Source organism: Colius striatus, chromosome 4 (genome assembly GCF_028858725.1).
Source record: "Colius striatus isolate bColStr4 chromosome 4, bColStr4.1.hap1, whole genome shotgun sequence".
In the NCBI taxonomy this organism is placed as follows: Eukaryota; Metazoa; Chordata; class Aves; order Coliiformes; family Coliidae; genus Colius; species Colius striatus.
In genome coordinates, this window is record NC_084762.1 from 55,472,510 (window position 1) to 55,493,248 (window position 20,739).

At 38.0% G+C, this 20,739-nt stretch overlaps 1 protein-coding gene across 5 annotated transcripts in view; it reads right to left on the reverse strand.

Annotated features, from left to right (window-relative positions):
• Positions 1-19,573, reverse strand: part of ST18 (ST18 C2H2C-type zinc finger transcription factor) — a 50,191-nt gene extending 30,618 nt beyond the window's left edge. For 2 of the 5 annotated variants that reach the window (XM_061995128.1, XM_061995126.1), the window contains exons 1-7: positions 19,378-19,567; positions 14,517-15,311; positions 9,245-9,379; positions 7,379-7,469; positions 5,748-5,852; positions 4,120-4,325; positions 1,242-1,453 (exon numbers count right to left, since the gene is read on the reverse strand). In XM_061995128.1, the coding sequence (XP_061851112.1) occupies positions 1,242-1,453; positions 4,120-4,325; positions 5,748-5,852; positions 7,379-7,469; positions 9,245-9,379; positions 14,517-15,311; positions 19,378-19,558 (1,725 nt within the window). In that variant the 5' untranslated portion in view covers positions 19,559-19,567. Of the gene's footprint in view, positions 1-1,241; positions 1,454-4,119; positions 4,326-5,747; positions 5,853-7,378; positions 7,470-9,244; positions 9,380-14,516; positions 15,312-19,377 lie in introns of all 5 variants that reach the window. The other 3 variants (XM_061995127.1, XM_010208520.2, XM_061995129.1) reach the window with 3 other exon arrangements.
• Between the last annotated feature and the right edge of the window lie 1,166 nt (positions 19,574-20,739).

Consider the following 20,739-nt stretch of genomic DNA (forward strand, 5'->3'; position numbering starts at 1 on the left):
GATGCATTCTGAAAAGTCTACTCTGTGGCACCTCTCTACATTGGTTTCAAGATCAAAGAGTCCACAAGCAGAAATCAAAAGCAGCGATGCAGGGGATAGTACTCTGCAAAGGAGGAAGGCTTGGAATACCTAACAACACTGGTAGTGGTACACTGGAAGTGAAATAAGTGATTCCCCTTGAAGAATAACAGCTAATCTCTTAGAAATGGTGAATGAAGGCCCTGCCAAATCATGGACCAACAGCTGTGGAAGTCACCTGTATCTAGACTGAGCCTGGTACTAAAATGGACAAGGTAGAGCAACACTGAGAGAAATAGGTAATCTGTCTTTTGGAGTACACATAATGACTCAGTCCCACAGCAGAAACACACACATTACTTTACATTTTGATAAATACACTTTTCACTCCCCAATGATTTCTTCTCAAGTTCTTGCAATGCCACCCTCTCATCTACATAAAGCTTTCACAACAGTGCTCCCACAATCATTGTCATCAGAAGAAAATCTCACCTATTTTCATCAGCAGTATAATACTATGTAACAAAACAGAAAATAAGGCTCATAGCTCATACAGTATCGTTTGGAAATCTTACAGATCTGCAAGGAAATGCAGAGCAGAAACTGAAACATGAAAGCCACACAAACATCTACGATATTAGGCAGCTTTCCATTATGACAGACTTGCTCAAATTATCTATCTCCAAACATTGTGGGTCTGATTCTCCTCTCTTGACAGCAGAAAGGTAAATTTTACCAAAATCAGTTGTCATTTTCTTCCTTGTCAAACTGTCATGAGCTCCAAACACAACAGACTCAATAGGTATAGTTTGTTCCACTGCTAGCAAAATATCACCTTGATTAATCACAAGATTTATGGTTTTGTTAAATCTGCGTCCAAAATGATCGCTTACAGCAGATTTCAGAGGGAGGAAAATTCCATCTTAAAAGAGATCTAACTCATTACCCACTACAGATTGTTGCTGAAATAATCTTTTTTCCTCCCACAGAACTCCCCCATTGTATTTAGGGCACAATTGTGAAAAGAGTTAACATAACGCCTGCCACTTACTTATTTTTATCAGAACTGGTCACTGCATTACTGATTTTCTCTCTGTCTCTTCAAAAGAGCATGCAAACAGAAGCCTCCTTTCTGGGGATTTAATGCAGTCACTAACATGAAAGACAGTTTATTCGCACAGTTCAGTAGCTAGCACACCCTCCAGGTTCTTGGACTACCCTACCTTGGCAGACAGACTCTGTGGTTTGTTGGAGAGGATCTCTGCTGCTTCCCTGCAGCGGGTGGAAAGGTTCAGGATAGCAGCAGCTGCTGCTATGTGGGTGTCTTCACTACATTGACCGTAGCTATAAGAGTTGGCATGGCAAGGGCTCTGTGTGTGGGCGCTAGCACTAGGCAGTCGATTAGAAAATTTCACTGGATTTGAAAAATGCTTTGCTGTTGAAGAGAGATTTGATTAGCAATTGCATGTATGAGATTTTTCCCATTAAATAGTTTTGTTTCTCAGACTACAATTTCATACATTAAAATATTCAAAGAATACATTTTAAACAATCCATTTCCTATTGACAGTGAGGGTTTGCTGTAAAAATGGCTTCAGAAACATGATAAATTATTTTTTACCTGACAAACACACATCTTTCACTAAAGCATCTGGGAATTTTAGTCAGATTTTACTCATTCTTTACTCAGGCATTAAAAGGAATTACGTCCAAGGAAAGACTGAACAAGTGTTAGTGTGCTATTTGTCATGACCTGACAACACTGGTGGGCAAATTATAAAAATAATCTTATAAAGGCTTCCTCTTGGAGCTCCATTGTGTAAGAAAACAACATAGACTTGTCCAGTCTTAGCTACAACAACACTGCTTACCCAACTTAAATGAATAAATCTATTATTCAAAAAGCTTTGCTTCTGTGAGTAAGGAGAACAAGGCCAAGCTCCTAAATGAACCAGAGCAGGTAAGAACATTAACCTGTAAGGAATATTCAGTCTTGATTTCATGGAAAATGTTAGAAATTTAAGTCTATCCTTTAATCAATTTTAAAATGTAATACCAATGAACATTCAGAATAAAACTATTCTTGGCTCACTGTCTTATGTTGGCTATCATTTGGAATGATATATAGATCAGTTGAGAGTGAAAAACTAACAGGTGAACAGAAAAACAATTTCACAGACAAAAGTAGTGAGTATAGCTTTTTTATTTTCTGCTCTGTTAGCAGCACGTACTCTCTGTTCTGGATTCTGGAGCTTGAAGTGCAATTAACTTTTGCAGGGAAAACAGCACCATGATTTCAGCTCTTAGGAAGCACTTCTTTTGTCTATAGTTCTCACAGTGTCTGTGAGACAGTTAACTTCAAACTGTATTTACAGAGCAAAAAAGTGCATTTGCCATTAACCATCCTAAAAGATTTTTATTTTTTAAATGGTTATGAGGGTGCGTATTTTGTTAACAAATCAAGTTTATAGGCAGAGAATCCAGAGGGCTAAGGGTGGCTTTTTGGCTAGCTACATATTTACATAGGACACAGAACCAATCACTACATCATCGGTTTCTTATTGTCAACTTTTCTATATATCCACATAGTTAAAACATTCATCTGCTTTTTTACTTTCACCTTTCCATGAAAATAATACCCGTACACTGCAATCTTTGCAAGAAACACAGACTGTAAACTTCAGTCTTGATAGAAATGATATATAAATTGCATATGTATGTATTTGCATTCATATAAAAACATTTCAATCATATTTTCCTTGAAACGAACTGGTGAAATAGACATACATCTGTGTAGAGAGACAGTTAATAGGGAATATCCAATTTTAAAAACAAAATTAGAAAATCTGCTGCCCAAGAAGCTGGCAATGCACATATTTACTTTCATTTGAACAAGCCTGTTTTCAAGGCCAGAAAAATATCTACTTTTCATTTGCAATATTAAATAGGGTATTTATATTTATTCATAAACATATAGATAGCTATAAACATATATGTGTATGTATGTTTTCAGACACATACACAAATAATTTTATAATTATACAAATTTTATAAATATTTAAACCATACATAATATATAGTATTAGAAATATATTATATTTGTATATATACATATAGGAAACTTTTTGTTTTTCTGTTCACCTTATTATGAATGTTCTCTTTTGTTGGGATACAATTTATTTTCTCTGTTTGTTTTCCCTCACTAAATTTTGCCATGAACAAAAGAAAAAGCAACTAAAGGGTTTTGTCACATTGTTTGACTCTATTATCTTCTGAACCTAAATACAGTGCCATGAAACCCTTTTTCTGATTTTCCTGATGGCAGCAGAAATGTTTCTTTCTTTGAACTAAAGAGTATTTTATAATGGTCAATATAATGGCAGAATCTTGATGAAGTTTCCAATGCAGATTATGAAGAGCATCTGCAGTAAATAACCAGTGTTTGCACTGTGGTATCTCACTTGTACAGAGTAGTACTTCAACAAATCTGTAAGTCATGCGAGCAAAGGAGTCTTGACAACAATTTAATGCATTGGATATGTCTGTACTACAAATATGAGTGTATAGAAATATGAGATATCAAAATTAATTCAGTCCAGGCCTGGAAGTAATGCAGCGAGACACATGGTCATCTAGGGGGAATAATACTTGCATGGATGCATCTAAAAGGGATCTGAAATGCCTTTAAAACCTAACTTGGATTTCTCGCTAGTACAATTCATTACACCTTGTGCAGATACATTCCGTGGAACTTGTTATGGCAGCATCCTATCAGATAAAGATATCACAATTTAGCCAAGGAAGAAGGTAACAGATAAGAGATGCATCATTCCTTTTCACTTCTGTTTTCCCCTGACAATCACTTTTAAAAGAATTATAAAAATTAAGCCTTATAGTAATGATATTTAGCATTCAATCATTTTATATTTAGCAAACTAGTCATTATATTTAGCTTTCTGGCCATAAGTGGTTAAAAATGCTTCCTACAAAGATTTTTTCAAATACTAGAAGTCCGAAAGCAGAACAACCATCGAGATTAAAAAAAAAAAAGTCATTAACATTTTGCCCATTTTCCAAGAGATAATGGAATTTCAAGCTTACATTCAAGGAACTGGGGTGTTTTTCGTCCTTGTGCTAGAGGTACTGTTGTTCGTTTGCCAAAGACTTGTGCATCAAAGCTGGCATAATCAAATGGTACTTTCCCAAACTTCTCCTGTTCCTTTGCCAGAGTGGCTCTGGAGGAGGTGACTGGATGTGAAGTTCTGTAATTGTACTGAGATACTTCAGGCTGCTTCACCAAGTTTGTCCTGCAGAAATGAGGGAAAGATTGAATGAGGAAGACAAGAATATCTTTAAGTAATCTTTTCTTGAAAAAATATGATAAAGTTGCATCTCTTTATCAGAAAATGTGTAAACTTACATGTATAAACATGTAAAACTCACTGGTAGGTGAATACTAGAGATAAATAACATAAATATGGAAACTGACCAAATAGTTAAAGAGTACTTTGACTTCATACAGGTTCAAAGCTGAGGACATAAAAAAATCTAGTATGCTCCAGTAATGGTGTGGGCTATTTACAAAAAAAAGAAAAAGGATACTGACTTACTTCTAAATTACCACTATAGCATGGAGCTTCCTTTATTTCTAAATCCTATCTGGATTTTTGGTAGTCAAAGGACTTACGGTATTACAGATAACTATTGTTCTCACTTTATTGTGAATGAGTACAATATAACTATAACATAAAATTATCCAAAATAATTGCTTCTGTTTTTTGGGAGGAATGAATGATTCATATTGTGTTATTCCATTTAGTTACTGTTCAGTAACTACCTGTCTTTAGTAATTTCCTAAGGACTTTTCATATATAGAGTTAAGGCACATGCATTTGGCAGACACATGGACATAATATTCTGTAACGGCTCTGAAGGAACCATTAGAGCTGATCATGTCAATAATCTACAAATTAAAGTGTCCCCAAATAGACCTGAATATAATAGGTTGTAATGGTTGCGGTGCCAATGATGTGCAAATTATGCATGTCTGTAGGGTCCATATAATTCTCAAACAAAATACAATTGCAATAAAAAAATATTTCCCCTTTTTGATGCCATTGTATATAAAAAAAAAATATTAAACTAATTAAACCAATAAACCTAAAGAAACTCAAAATATTAATTATTCAATGGTGAGGAAACAAAATGAGATGAGTTCTCAATCCCTTTCAGACAACATGCTACTTACTAGATTATGGGAGATTCCTCTGAAAAGGATCATAAAACAAATGAGGACTGAGCTGCTGAAAGTGCAACAAGGTCAAAGAGATCTTTAATAAAGTTTCAGTGGCCAAAATATTGTAACAAAGGAACAGTTCTTGAAAGTTGTTGACAGCATTTCAGCAAGACAGGAGATTTGATTTACAGGAGAAAGACATTTGAGAACCATTGATTAGGCTATTTCTGTTGAAGTCAGATTTAGTAGAATATATTTGATTGCTTTTCAAAAGATACATCTGTTGTCTTTAATGTCAACCACATGCAGAAAAAATAGAAGAAAGCTACTTTTAAATTTTGAGATATATTCAAGTTACTAGCTTTGCAGAGATTCGTCTTGGAAAACCCAATTACCCCTGTAGCTGAAATCTGAAGTAGGTATAAGACCTGACGACTGATCAACAAAGCTTGTGCAAAAAATTTTAGAGAGACTAGTCTGTGAGGACTCCTACCTGTGAGTCTGATCATGGCACTGCCCAGCCTTTGGAGACTCAAGCTGGCTCTTTTCCTGTGACATTGCCAACTTTTCAGCTGCAGCAATTGGGCAACCAGAAAGGCTGAAAAACAAGGCAAAGAGAAGAAAAAGGAAGAAGAAAAAAACAAAAAGCAAACATTAAAATGTAGTATTTAAAAAAAATATGCACTGTGGAAACCAATTACTTTGAACTTCTCTGGTGTCCTGTGCATCAATAGGAGCTGTTGCTATTATAGCCCCGATTCCTCTGTTTTTCAATGCTTAATGCAAAACTGTGAAATCTGTGTATTAGAGGTGATATATCTGGAAACTGAATCATGTAGCAGTTTTCCACAGTTCAGCTTTGATATTGTGTGGCTGGCAAGTCACTAGTAGATTTTTGACAAATGACATTTACTTTATCAGCTAAACCATGCATATAAGCCTCCCGCTGATTAAAAGGAAAGTGAATTGAGAAAAAAAAACCAGGCATATGTGAGTGGCTTTTACCAAAGAACATATTTTGTCATTTCAAGTTGTGCTTTCTTTTTTTTTTTTATTTGCTTTATTAGATTACAACATGTTTTCTTATCCTGTTCATGGGTTGCTTATGATATATGCTGCAAAGATGATGGGATTTAAGACAGGAAATATAATGAAATAATATTTGCTGGTTCCATATATATTCTTATAGATGAGCTTGCAATCTCTCTGGTAAAGACTAACTTTTTTGTATTAAACATGGTAACATAGAATGATAATACTTGATTTTGGTGCAGTCATATAATAAGTGATCAAGCAATCACCAGCAAAAAAAAGAGAAAATCCCACAAAAATTCAGTTCAACAAAGAAAGTTGGGTTTGAAATTTTTGTGTCCCAAGTTTGATTGTTAAAATTGACATCAAATTTTTCCAGAAGCACTTTAATAGATTATTTTGGCTTGCTGGCTTCCAGCAGAAAGCAGTATTGACAAGAGCTGGGCTGACAGCGGTGGCTTACTGGAGACAGAGCACATCGGCTCCCTGCCTCACCTACAGCCCAGCTGTGATTCCCCAGCTGCTTGTCTGGAGTTTTTTCTCAATCTTAATTTCTCCCTGCAGGCAGCAAGTTCAACAGACAGGAATGCTCCAAGTCAAAAGATGACATTCTTGAGGGTAATAAGTGGAGTTAGTTTTTACACAGATTTTAAAATATTCCACTTTTCTGCTTTTCTAAAAAGGAATACATCTTGGTGGGAAGTTCCTGTCAAGGACTTTTGCATATGAAGAGGCTTTTGTTTCCACCAGGTTTTCTAGGAGTAGCAGTATTAATAATGTGTTTGTTCACTCCTACCACTTTTATGTGATGATATTTCACCATGAAGACTGTGATGAAATTATAGTTTGAAATCTCATCTATGAAAAATACTAATAGAATTTGCCATCCTCAGTCCTGCATCCATTTTTTAATGTAATGAAATTAAACACAATTATTTGGTTATAAATAATATAGGCTATCCTTGCATTTCATAGGCATTCTACACTGTAATACATAACTGTATTACAAAACATCTAATTCCAAGAGGTGCTCATCAGTTTACTCCCAAGTACATGTTAGATTTTAAGCAGACAGGAACTTTTCTGGTCTACCTTCTGTGTGTGTTGCGATTGCTGTTAACATGTCCTCTTCCAGTGCACCCTGGGGTGGGGCACTTTAAAACATTTTCATGCATGGCAAGAACTAAACAGGAAAAAGAAGAAAAAAAAGGTGATAATAACATGTATCAATTAAAAAATACATATATTCTTCTTTGAACTCAGATTCCCAATTCTGTCACATTTTGGCCACATGAGAAAAGGAAAAGCAAAGGACGTATAACATAGCAAGACTGATGCCTCCAGTATACTAGTTTTTGCTTATACTGATGTAGTGTGGCTTCCCATATGCACATCATTGTTTTAAAAGAGCAAAGGTGGAAGTTAGCAAGGATTTTACATGCTCAGGCCTTTTGCCCTCTGATTCGTACAGCATTAACACAGTCAACTAGAAAAAGAGATGAAAGGAGCTCTAGGCCAAATAGTTGTGCTACATGCAGCCACGGCCCCTCTCTGTGTCAGGAAGAGCAAGCTCTTGAGTACAGAAAGTCTTTTTGTGCCACGCATCTGAGTAAGGTGATCTAGCCTCATCTGAGTATATCCCCTTTGAACCCTAATACTTCCTTGTCATCTGAACTGTTCTGGAACTACTTTTGAGCAGTTGGACATGCTCCCAAGCAGGCACTTATACTCTCAACAGTGGTTGCAACCTCTTTTGTGTACATTTCTTATGCCCATTGATGTGGATCATCTTTGCTAAGACTGAGATATGTGTGTTAAACCAAATATGTCTTTGTACATCTGCCCTCATATTCAGTACTGCTTTACCGAGTTTGATGCACAGTGCTTCAAAAGCTGACTTCTTCAGTCAGTTGGTTCATTCTGTCAGGAACCAAATTATGGGCTTAGGTTGTGGGCTTTTTTTTTTGCCAGCAGGACAGAACACATCTGATTGGAAGTGTAGTAATTAATAAGGGCTTGTTAATTTTAATTTTTTAGAAAGTTACTGTTGTTAACGCCTTCTACACCATGAAGCAGCTTGCTCAACTGAGTAGATGTTTCTATAAGTACAGTTTAGTAACAGATTTTAAAAAATAAAAGATGAGGTACAATTAGGAGCAGGATGTTGATAAAGTGCAAGTATTCTTCTAAATTTGTTGTTATACATGCTACCACAAAAAAACAATCTGACTAACTAGATTGTTTAAACACATAGTTTCTCACTAGGTTTTCACTTATTATGCAGCATTTCATTACATTGCATGGCAGAATTACACACACACACAAACCAATGTAATCAGATCATCACAGCTAGAAATAAGCAGGGAAATTCAGGCTAGATGGGACATAACAGGGTTAGCATGATACAGGCATACGAGAGGGACATGCTGTAGGCCAACACTGGGATATACTGATGGAAGTAACCTTTTTGAGCTCAGTTGTAAGAGGGACACTGGAAATATCTCTGAATGTGTGTGCCTAGACCTGTCAGTTATTGGCAAAGAAAACCATCCTCCTTGGTGTGTGATTATGGCAAATCAGGTCATAGTTTTGAAACAAGGAGGTGGTTTCTTTGCTGCATGCCTTAGTAAAGGCTCTGGCAAACAAGATCTTGAAGATTCACACAACTATATTGTGCAGGTCTGCTGGTAGGGTGGGGATAGTTTGTCTCTCATTCTTTCCAGGTCACCTGAGGAGCCTACTCCTGCTTGTAATGCTAAGGAGTAATTGAGCTTCACTAGTGTGAGAAGTAGGACTGTGACTAAGGGCTGAAAGGCGAAGAAGGTGCAATGGCTCTTCTCTCAGCCCCATTCTGTAATCTCACTCAGAAGAAAATGGCTTTCTTTTCCAGGATGAGCAAACACTACTCATGATACTGGGCCAGATTTAGTTGTTGGACTGCTGGGTGATGATACTCACTTTCTAGTGGCACTCTAACTTTATGTGGACAGCCTGAGAGACTGCGATGGTGAGGGTACAGCCCAGTCACATGCCCTGTGCCATCGCATCCTGGGATGGGACATTTGGTTTCTCTCTTTTCAGGCCTGGGTGAATCTGTAGAGAAATCAGACAAGGATTTTGTTTCATTTTAGCCTCTATTTGCACTCAGATGAGTGATCCTAGCAGCATGATACTCTCTATTTCGTACTTCAGATATAGTTCCTACATAAAGATTTAACAGAGATGTATGCAAATTAAGCACCAATTTAGGTTTTCACATCGTATCCTTTAAACAGCAGCTCCCCCCTCCCAATATGTCATTTATATGCTAAACTATATAGCTTTAGGATTGCAGTGTCGTTTATTCCATTCAGAGTCTCAAACAGGACAGAAGCCACAGTCCAATAAGCCAGAGAACTGGCACCATCAGCAAACAGAAACACCTATAAAGGTATAAATAAAAAAGCAGAAACAATCTTTTACTCTGTTAATGTCAGACTTCAGGAAGCTGGGACAACCAAATAAAAGCTGAGGTGTGAAACAAACAAACAAACAAACAAAAAGCATTTCAACGAGAAGCCATTCCTTAAATATCACAGATCTCTAGGCTGTAGGTTCTTTGTTAGGAAACTGAATACATGCCACTTTACATTTGAGAGGCAAGGCAAGCAGCTCCCTCTGGTAAACATAGCAATGCCGCTTTGTGGAGCAGCCCACAATGACAGTGAAAACATGGAGCAGCCGATACCCTTTCAAAGGCGAGGTCTCAGCCCAGCCCCACAGCTACCACTCTATAATGGCCGCAGTGCATTCCCAATTTTTGTTTCAAGCACCTAGAACTGTGCAAGAAGCACTGGTCAGAAAGCCTTTATTTGATTTCCAATGCAGGATCAAAAGTCTGGGCAAGAAAAGAATGAATTCTGGTCCAGAAATTCTCTTGTGAGAAATCTGGAGGAAGTGGCCGCATAAATTGCTGAGGATGGCTTTAGCTCCATCTGTGATTGGCTGCCAACAGCATTCAGCGCTGGGGAAGTAAACAGCTGCAGTCAGCTCAGGGAGCAGCCTCCTTCAAGCTTGTTTCATTGGACTGCGAGGTAGGATGTGCCTAGGGACAGGTTTGTCAGAGACAGCTGAGAGTTAAACTTCTTGGCAAGACTTTAGGTTAAAAAAAATAATTAAAAAATAAGAAGGAGAGAAAATAGACTATCAACAGGAGACCACATGCTTTTTAGAATCACTGCAAATGGCAAGTGCTGCAATAGTTGACAAATATAAGGAGAGACTCACAAATATGATTCTCCCTCCACCTCCATTAATTGGAAAGGTTTATCATTAAAAAAAAGGAAAAATGTATATTTAAGCCATGTTTTTCTGATGTAGCATCCAAGAAAGAAAAATAAGAGCTGATGGATTTGATAGTAGATTTTTTTTTTTTTAGAAATAAAACCCAGTTAATTATGTAAAGTTAAGAAATTATGTGCCTGATAGTACAATGACTAAAATCCCATGATGTTTATACAACCTGAAAAAAAGTCTGGCTTGTCCCTCCACAATTGTTATCTCTGAACTCACTGCAGACTGCAGATAATGTTAATATGAAGCAAATCAGGAAAGGGAAGATGCTTCCATTTGCTGCTCCTTCCTATACATGCTATGAGAAAGTCACATTGACAGTAATGTAAACCTGCTGAACAGGTAAAAGAGGAGAGGGAGTAGAGTTGCTCTGTATGTGAGAGAGCAGTTATGCTCTCTGTATGAGAGCAATGCCTGGGTAGGCATGAGGGGCAGGTTGAGTGCTTGTGGGTAAGAATTAAGGGTCAGGGTAGTGTGGGTGGTACTACTGTGGGAATTTAATATAGGTCACCTGATGAGGAAGAGGAAGTGGATGAGGCCTTCTACAAACAGCTGAGAGCTGCCTCACAATCACAGTCTCTGGTCCTCATGAGAGACTCCAACCACCCTGATATTTGCTGGCAAAGTCACTCAGCTGAGCACTCGTAGTTCAGGTTGTTCCTGCAGAATATTGGTGACAACTTCCTGTCACAAATGGTCGAGGAGTAAAGAAAGAGAGGCTTGCTGCTGTACCTTGTGCTGACAAGTAAAGAAGGTCTGTCTGGGGATTTGAAGGCTGGAGGCAACTTTGACTGCAGTGACCATGAGATAGTGGAGTTCAAAATCCTGTGTGGAAGAAGCAGGAAACCAAGCCAGGTTGCAACTCTGTACCTCAGTCAAACTGACTTTGGCCTCTTCAAAGACCTGCTTGGAGGAATCTCATGGGACAGGATTCTAAACGGTAGAAGTGCCCAGGAGAGCTGGTTGATCTTCAAGGACCACTTCCTCCAAGCCCAGGATCAGTGTGTCCCCCCATGTAGAAAATCAGGAAAAGGAGGCAAGAGGCCTACATGGATGAAAAAAGAGCTACTGGGACTACCCAAGGAGAAGAAAGAAATCTATGTAAGATGGAAAAAGGGCCTGGTTGCTTGGGAAGAGTATAGGAACATAGCTAGAGTATGCAGGGACAAAACCAGGAAGGCCAAAGCCCTTTTAGAATTAAACCTGGCAAAGGAGGTAAAGGACAACAAGAAGGGCTTTCTCAAATACATCAGCAGGAAAAGAAAGCTTGGAGAAAATGTGAACCCGCTGATAAACAAGGAGGATGTCCTAATGACAGAGGAATGACTACTGAATGCCTTTGCCTCAGTCTTCATCACCAAGGCCAACCCTCAGGAAGCCCAGTCCCTGGAAGATAGTAGGATAGTCTGAAAAATGGAAGACTTTCCCTTGGTGGACAAGGATGAGGTTAGAGAGCTTGTGGGCAAGATGGGCATCCATAAATCTATGGGACCTGACAGGATGTACCCACCGGTGCTGAGAAAGCTGTCTGACATGGTTGCTAAGCCACTGTCCATAATTTTTCAATGATCATGGAGGACAGGTAAAGTGCCTGAGGAGTGAGAAAGGCCAATGTCACTCCAGTCTTCAAAAAGAGGAAGAAAGACCCAGGAGGCTACAGGCTGGCCAGCCTCACCTCTATCTCTGCAAAGGTGATGGAACAATTCATCCTGGATGCCATCTCTAAACACATGAAGAAAAAGATGTTTATCATCAGGAAGAGTCAACACGGATTCACCAAGGGGAAATCCTGCTTGACCAACCTGATAGCTTTCCATGATGACATAACTGGCTGACTAGATGAGGGGAGAGCAATGGATGTTATCTACCTTGATTTCACCAAGGTTTTTGACAGTGTCTCCCCTTATATCCTCAGTGTGGCTTGGTTGTACTGCCATTCAGCAAGATCTCGACCAGCTGGAGAGTTGGGAAGAGAAGAACTTCGTGAGGTTCAATAAGGGCAAGTGCAGAGTCTTGCACCTCAGGAGGAACAACCCCATGCACCAGTACAGGCTGGGTATTGACCTGCTAGAGAGCAGCTCTGCAGAGAGAAACCTGGGAGTCCTGATTGATAATAAACTAAACATGAGCCAGCAATGTGCTCTCATGGCCAAGAAGGCCAATGACATCCTGGGAAGCATCAAGAAGAGTGTAGCTAGCAGGTCAATGGAAGTTCTCCCCCTCTACTCTGCCCTGGTGAGGCCTCATCTGGAGTCCTTTGTCCAGTTCTGGGCTCCCCATCTCAAGAGCGGCAGGGGACGTCTGGAGAGAGTCCAGTGCAAGGCCACCAAGATGATCAGGGGACTGGAGAATCTTCCTTATGAGGAAAGGCTGTGGGAACTGGGGCTGTTCAGCCCAGAGAAGAGGAGACTGAGGGGAGACCTCATTAATATTTACAAGTATTTGAAAGGTGTGTATCAGGAGAATGGGGTGGCCCTTTTTTCTATACAAGTTATATTGGACAAAAGCTGGAACACAAGAAATTCCATTTAAACTTAGGAAAAAACTACTTCCCTGTAAGGGTGATGGAGCACTGCAACAGGCTGCCCAGGGAGTATTTAGTCATGTTCCTGTGTGACCTGGTCTAGGCGGACCTGCTTTAACAGAGGGGTTGGGCTAGATGATCTTTAGAGATCTCTTCCCACTCCCACCATCCTGTGATTCTGTGAGCACAACTGGTCTTAGGGTAAGAAAAAGAGTCTATGAAATTCCTGCGTATACCATAGTCATTTGAGCATAAAGAAGTTCTCATAGTTTAGCAAGGAGGTAGACTAATACCATGCAGGCACATCTTAAGATATGCTAATGTAAAGACTGCTTGAGACAGAAAACTGAGATGCAGGCATATTCTTCTTGAATACTACAGAAAATATTTTACAGTTGCATCTCCTAAAAAAACTCATCAGTTGTCTTGTTAGCTAAATGCTATAGATAACTAAACTGCTACTATATTTGCAATGTCCACAGGGATTAATCTAAAGTAACACTAGAAATACTGAAGTAAATAGTTTATTAAAAGCAGAAATTACAACAATGCTGAGGTGACCTTGCTATGTTTGGAAACCCCAAAGAAGAAGTCAAAGGATAGATGAATATATTGTTATTTACTACAGCAGAGTGTGCTTATAAAATGACATTTCTTGATGTTCTGTAATTATACTCAATTGAGGAGTTTCAGACAAGACAGCCTAGTTTACAAATCAAACTTAACTCTTTTAAATCTCCACTTCTGGAAGGCTGATTAAGTACTGAAAATGGAGCAATGTTCCTACAGCTTTGTAGGATGCCACAAACTGTCAGAAACAATAAAGATTTTGGACCTTACTGGTAATTCTGCTGATGGTGAATGAGGCAGAAGAGCACGGCTTGTGGTTTTCTGGCTCAGAAGTGCTGGCTAAATGTGAGGTTGATACGTGAAGTAGACTGAACTCAGAAAGCACATGGCTTACAAATTAGGTGGTATGTTTGGAACAGGCCAATTTTTCACCATAACCTTTCCATAAGCACTGCTTTAATGCCTTGTCTTTTGGCTGCTGGAATTCAGGAGGTATGTATTAGTGCCCTATGGAGGAGGAGGAGGCAGAGGAGGAGGAAAAGGAGGAGAAGGAGTATCAGTGCCAGCTACACAGCCCTTTTAGTACCCATTACTGATCATTTCACATAGTGGTTTGGCAGGAAGCCAAGTACCTAGCATTTAACCTGGTTAGATGTAAGGCACTAGTGTGAAGGTACATAATTAACAAAATTACCAGCTAAATTCCAAATTCTTTACTGTTGCTATAAAACCCAGCTCAGAATCCTCTATCAGTCACAGGATAAATGCTTAAGCCAGTAAGAACAGCCAAAAACACTTCCTTACGTTTGTTGCTAAATATCTGTCTTCCACCGATGTCAATAACTTTGGTTTGTCTCCTTTCCCCTGCTAGATGCTCCAGAAGAAACCTATCCAATTCCTTGTAGGTGCTATGAAACACATGACCTTGCTCTGCCTGCAGAGCAATTGCTTGTTCCAGCAAACTCAAGTTCCCTTTTGTTTTCTCCAGCTCAACTGACACTTCTGTGGTTTCTGACAGGCACTCGTTGTCATCTTCTTCACTTTCAGGGAAGGGATTCTGAGTTCTCTTCTCAAAAAGATCTGAGTGAGACTCCTGGGGTGCTCTTGGCTCTGTTTCTGAGTCACAAAGTGTTTCACAAGGGCCAAATTCTACCTCTTCCTTCTTGATTTCTGGGACTTCCAGGATGCTTGGTTGACTACACTCTATGATATATTTCTGAGTTACATGAGGTCTTACAGTAGTTTCTTCCGAGAAGTTTGAGGAGCTGTCCCACTCATCCATAATTTCAGAGTTACTTTCATTTTCCTCAGAGGAACAGTATTTTGGGTCAGAAATAACAGTCTTTTCCTTTCCTTCGGATGAATTAATCATGTAACATTCTTCTGTGTCATCACTTTCTGTTTTTAAGGATTGAATGCCACTGTCATTTAGATTTTCTGCCACTGTTTGACTGGGTGCATCTTTTGCTAATTTTCCCATGTTGATCAAAGACTTGGATGTGGCATCTTGATAGCTGGAGTAGGTATCTTTTATTTGCCTGGAATTTTCTTGCCCATCTGAATGAAGGGTTTCCTCAGATAATTTTGGAGTACCTTCCTCTGCAAGAGAAAAAACCAAGAGAAAAGTATATAAGGATAACTCCTTTTTGTGTTGTACAGAAGTGATGCAAAGACATTTACTTACCAATTGTCATTTCTGTACTAAAAAGTACTCTCAAAATCTTTAATTTACACCAAGCCTGTGTTGAAATGACTGCATGTAGCATCAGGAAAAGGCCTTCTAAGATTATATCTACACTATATTATAGCTCCAAGGTTTTATGGGAAATGTATATGTTGCCATTTTTGACTGATGGTGAAGAAATGTATTATCTTAGAACACACACACATTCATATAAATATAATGTGCAATAGATAGATGGCATATATATAGACACAATCTTTCATCTAAGATTTCCAAATATTCTCTCTAAATAGACCTTAATTACTTTCTCAGTCACCTCAGATCCCGTGAAAGACCTTGATGGAAAAAACCTTAATACTTCACAAAGGGCAAGCTCCTGGTCACTGTTGCAATTGCCACATTAAGTGATAGATCAAGTCATGCACAGGCAAACAGAAATGGTTGTTATGTACAGACTCATAAAGGACTTGTTAAAGACACCACTGAAGTGCATCCTGTCTTTATAAATATCTTTCTTCAGAAGAAACGCAGAAGCCAGCAGGTAATAGAGGCTGCATGTAGGAGAGGTTGTTGGTGTGGAAGACATATGCCTTTTGTATCTCATTTAATTTTTTATAAACATTTCCTCTGACAAGGACACTCAAAAATACATCTCCATCATCTTCCTTTCTGGTAATTATCTCTCTAAAATCAACACTGGTTTGCCAGGATCAAGTAAATATTGCCATAGTAACTAAAAGCATTTTTGGATGAAGGGAAGAATTTAGTCACAACACTAGCCCCTTCAATAATGCTGATTATAGGGTACATTCTTTTGTTGGGATCTATTCAACATAAACTGAAAAATTTAACATTTTACTTCCTAGAAAGGAGGATGAATAAACAAGCACAGACTATTTCATAAGATGTGTCTGTCCTCTTCTGAATCAGAAGAACTCCAGGTTTAAATAATAAATTAAGCATAGTCTAAAATGCAAATGAAGTTTCTCTCAATAACACTGCAAGCTATTAAGAGAAAGTGTAAAGGGTTATGATAATTTTAAAGTATTATGAACTACAGAAAACAAATAAAAAGCATTTTCAGTGAATATGTCCAATTCATTGAACTATTCTCTCAATCCACTTAACTACCCACATGTGTACAATAATGATTTATAGACATTATACCTAATTATGCATATTTGGGCTGTGTTAGAGTGCCTAACAAAAGCTCTAGAAAGCAACAATTACCTCTGTTGCTTAGCTACATAGTTTAAAATATTCCTATTAAGTGCAGATTATTGTGGAGGGGAAAAGGGGGACAAAAATGCACATGTGCACCACAATGCATTTCACTTTACTGCTGCCAAACTGTTAGCATTTTGGGTCATTTCCAGTTTACATAATTGTTTGGTTCAACTGTTTGTTATATGTTAAAAGAAAATATTGATTAATTCTTATTCTTCTTCAGAAAATTGGACTCATGCAGGGAGAGGTGGCCTTGTGCACTGTGTGCATAAAGTTGTGTTTAAAAGAAAAGTCTATAAACCTTACTGTAACTTTGTAGCAGCTGGTATAGTACCACACACATTGCAGCGTTCTGAATAAAGAAGTCTGGTGCCTTTTCATGTCTCGGCAAATAAGAATGATGATTTGGCTCTATAAGCAACTTTAGTCAAATGGTTTTTTATTATTTGCTCTTCTGCCATGTGGTAAATAACAGAATCCCATCACTGGGTCATTTCAAACAGTAAGAAGTTCTCATTTTAAATGAAATCTCCCATCTTTCAAAAAAAACCCCAAACAAAAGTAAATGTTAATAACAGGTCTTTTAAGTTATTTTTCGTTGTGAAAGGTGAAAAATAATATAAATGCATGAGAACAATTTTTTTTCCCTGAATAATCAACATTTCTTTAAATGTAATGTTTAAAAATTTGCTGTTAAACCAGTCTTAATGGTTCAGCTGTCCCAGCTTTGCTTTTCACTTCTACAGGCTGTAATGTACTGTCAAAATAATCAAAACTCAGCTTAGTTTACAGTTGCATCAATATATGGACTGAAGCACTTTCTGATCAACAGACAAGAAGCATGAGTTCATAATAAAATGAGAAGTATTACACTAAGAAATTACAAATAAACCTGCACACCCAGGCCAGCTGTGTCCTTTAGCAGAAATTTGTTTTGAGCTGGCAAAATTAATGAAAAAGGGATAGACTGTATTATCACTGACACAAACAGGTTTGGAGAAATCTTGCTGGTACCAAATCTTTTTCAAAGTAAGTGGGTTTTTTTCTCTTAACTGAAGAGCTGAGTACAAATAGGGTTCCTCTACATTTATAATAATGGATCCCAATACTTGCCCTTTTTAAAATAAAGTACTTTCCCTTCAGTAAATTCTTCATTCTGTGCAGAGGACAGACAGAGGTAAACAAAAATGCATTACTGAGGACAGCACTGGATGGCCAGGAATCAGGCTGAATCAATACAAGAAATATCATCTATATATTTAAAAAACAAACAAACAAACCAACCAACCAAACAAACAAACTGTACAGGAACTCTTACTCAAATAGCTTCCCTTCTGGTATTAGACTTAGAAATACTCTTTGCGGGCTGGACAGGCAACTGAGAACCATGGAGCTTTCTTATTGATTAATTTAGCTTAGTGATGTCACCCAAAAGACAGAGACATTGGATATCACCTTGTCAATATTCTGTTTGAAGAAGCAGCTTGCTTCTAGGTTTTCACACTTCTCTTGTGGAAGAGACTCCTCCTAGAAGACTTACAAGTGACAACTGGAAGAAATCTTTGCCTTATACAAATGACATAGAAGTCTACATTGATTTTGGTAGAATCAGTATTTGATTCTTTAATCTGAAAGCCAGTCTTCTTCTTCTTCTATATGTTTTATAGTATTTATATACACAAATTTGAGAGGAGTGGTTTTGTTTTAAAGGAAATCCTATTTAGAGGGGACAAAGATATAAATTCCTATAATCTCAGTTCGTCACGGAATCATGGAACAGACCAGACTGGAAGGGCCCTCAAAAGATCATCTATCTGATCCAAACTTTTGTGGGAAAGGGGGCCTAGATGAGATTATCTAGTGCCAGCTCCTTCCAAAATAGAAACTGAGTGAAAAACAAACTACCTTTAAACTCCCACAACAACCAGAAACTCAGTGGAATGTAAATTAATTCTGTTTTTATACTACCTCAGATTATTAATTTTCCAGTGCCAGATCACACTGCTTTTATCTTGGCATTTCCACTGATATCTTCTCACTTGTCTGATTAACCATTAGCGCAGGACTTCTTAAACAAAGATGTGACAATTTAGTTTCATATTAATGTTTTTAAATATATATTTTTAAGATATTCATCTTATATATTAATGTATAGTGGAAGGAAAGAGCAATAAAAATATACTGCATCTGTATCTTTCTGTCTCTCCGTGCTTTTCCATATTTTCCAGCATACACACTGCAGAAGTTTCTGTAAATTGTTGGGCATGTTTGGCTTAGCAGAATTGGAATAACAAGTATAAAAATGCTGAGTCTAATAATCGTGTTAAACAGAACACACGTAGCAGTCACATGCATGAAATTGCTTTGCTAAATGTTAAAGTCAACAATGTTTTGGTAAGCTTTTTTTTCCTTGCTAAGAGCTCTATATATTCCAGTGAAAATCTGCTCTTCATAAATGTGTTTTTCTCAGCAATGGGCTTAACCTTGTTCTTTGACAGAGCTAGTGGAGAAACAAATGCTGCTCCATACCTGACCTGCTGTAGTCGTTGTTGTCTCTGTGTGACCTACAAAACATTTACTCAACTGTAGGAGGAGTTATTGTACAAAATAATTTAAAGTAGGATGGTTAAACCTAGACAGAAATGTACCATTCCCACTCTGTTAGAAGTCAAACACATTCTGCATCCTCTTTGAAAATACTCTTTTATATCTCCCTTCCTGTGGAATTTAGATTCAAGTAGAGCCACACTGAACGACTACCTGGAGCTGAGTTACTCTGAAGAACACTGATCTCTTCCTGTAAATCCATCCTGTCTTCATTTTCTTCTTTGCATTCCAAGGTGGGGCTGTAGTGGCGGGGTTTCATTAACAGGGACTTCCTTTTGTTGACAGGAACACCCGATATCTGTTCTTCTGCTTTCCTCTTCTTAGCCATGGAGCATTTGTAGGCACTGCAAGGATCAATCATCATGACAGAGAAAAAAGTGGGAGAGGTGAGGGATAAATTGTTTAAAAAATAGCACCATTCCCTGGTTTAATTCTAAGTATAAAAGTGAGGGCTGACAAAATATTGACTCACTTACAGTTTCAGCAAGTTGTGTTTGGTGAATACTTAATTTTAGCTCATGTACTCAAAGCTTAGGGTGCAGACAAGTCCCATTTCTTTTCACTGTTGACAAAATCCATTTATAGGAAAGGGAATGAAGAGGAAAATGAAACTAAAAATCCCATAACCAGACATCCTTAATCCTTAGTAAACAAATGCTAATCTAAGACCCACTCTTTGGTAAAATAATTACACGTAGGAAAGGATGAACAAAATTGTAGTCTCCAGTGATAATCCAGAGAAACAGCTAAGAGGAAAAATATGCCATGAGTTATGTTGCAACATCCTGAGTCTTTGGCTCTGTTACCTTTACATCAGTGTGGATATCCAATCACACACTTGGCATTCAACAGCATAAAACCTGTGTGAAGCACACTGTGCCTTCAGAACATTTACCAATACAAGTCCTTCTTTCAGTGTCAGTCCTCAGTGCTGGTGGCACTTGATTAACTCCAGCCATAAATGCCAAGTTTAAACTCATCTCAGGCCTTTATATAGACTCTGGAATAAGGCTCCTCAAGAGGGCAATTCATCCCACTTAAAACTAGATCTATCTGATAAACAGGGTGAACCATCCCATGGGAAAGGCTTTATCCAATCTAGATGCCTAACTTTCAGGTGACCAACATGAGAAAAAATGCAATATTTTAAAGGGCAGATTTGATATACTTTTTTTCAGCTCCTATAAGACCTACATGTTGATCTGCACATTAATTAGCTTCCACAGATATTTAGCAAAGCCTTTGCCTCCACACAACAGAAATGTATGTATACAGACATTACCTCATACAACACATTACTAAAAAGACCTGAACCTTCAAATCTCTTTTATTAATTAATTTTTGTGTTAGTGATTTGGCATGATTTCATCATTGCCTCACATAGAGTATTCTAAGAATTTTATGTAGTGTGAATAATAGTGCACACATATCTGTCAGAGCTGGAAAAAGCTACATATATGAATCCATGTAATCCGTTCAATGGTTTCTCTACCTTAGGCATCCTCAGGA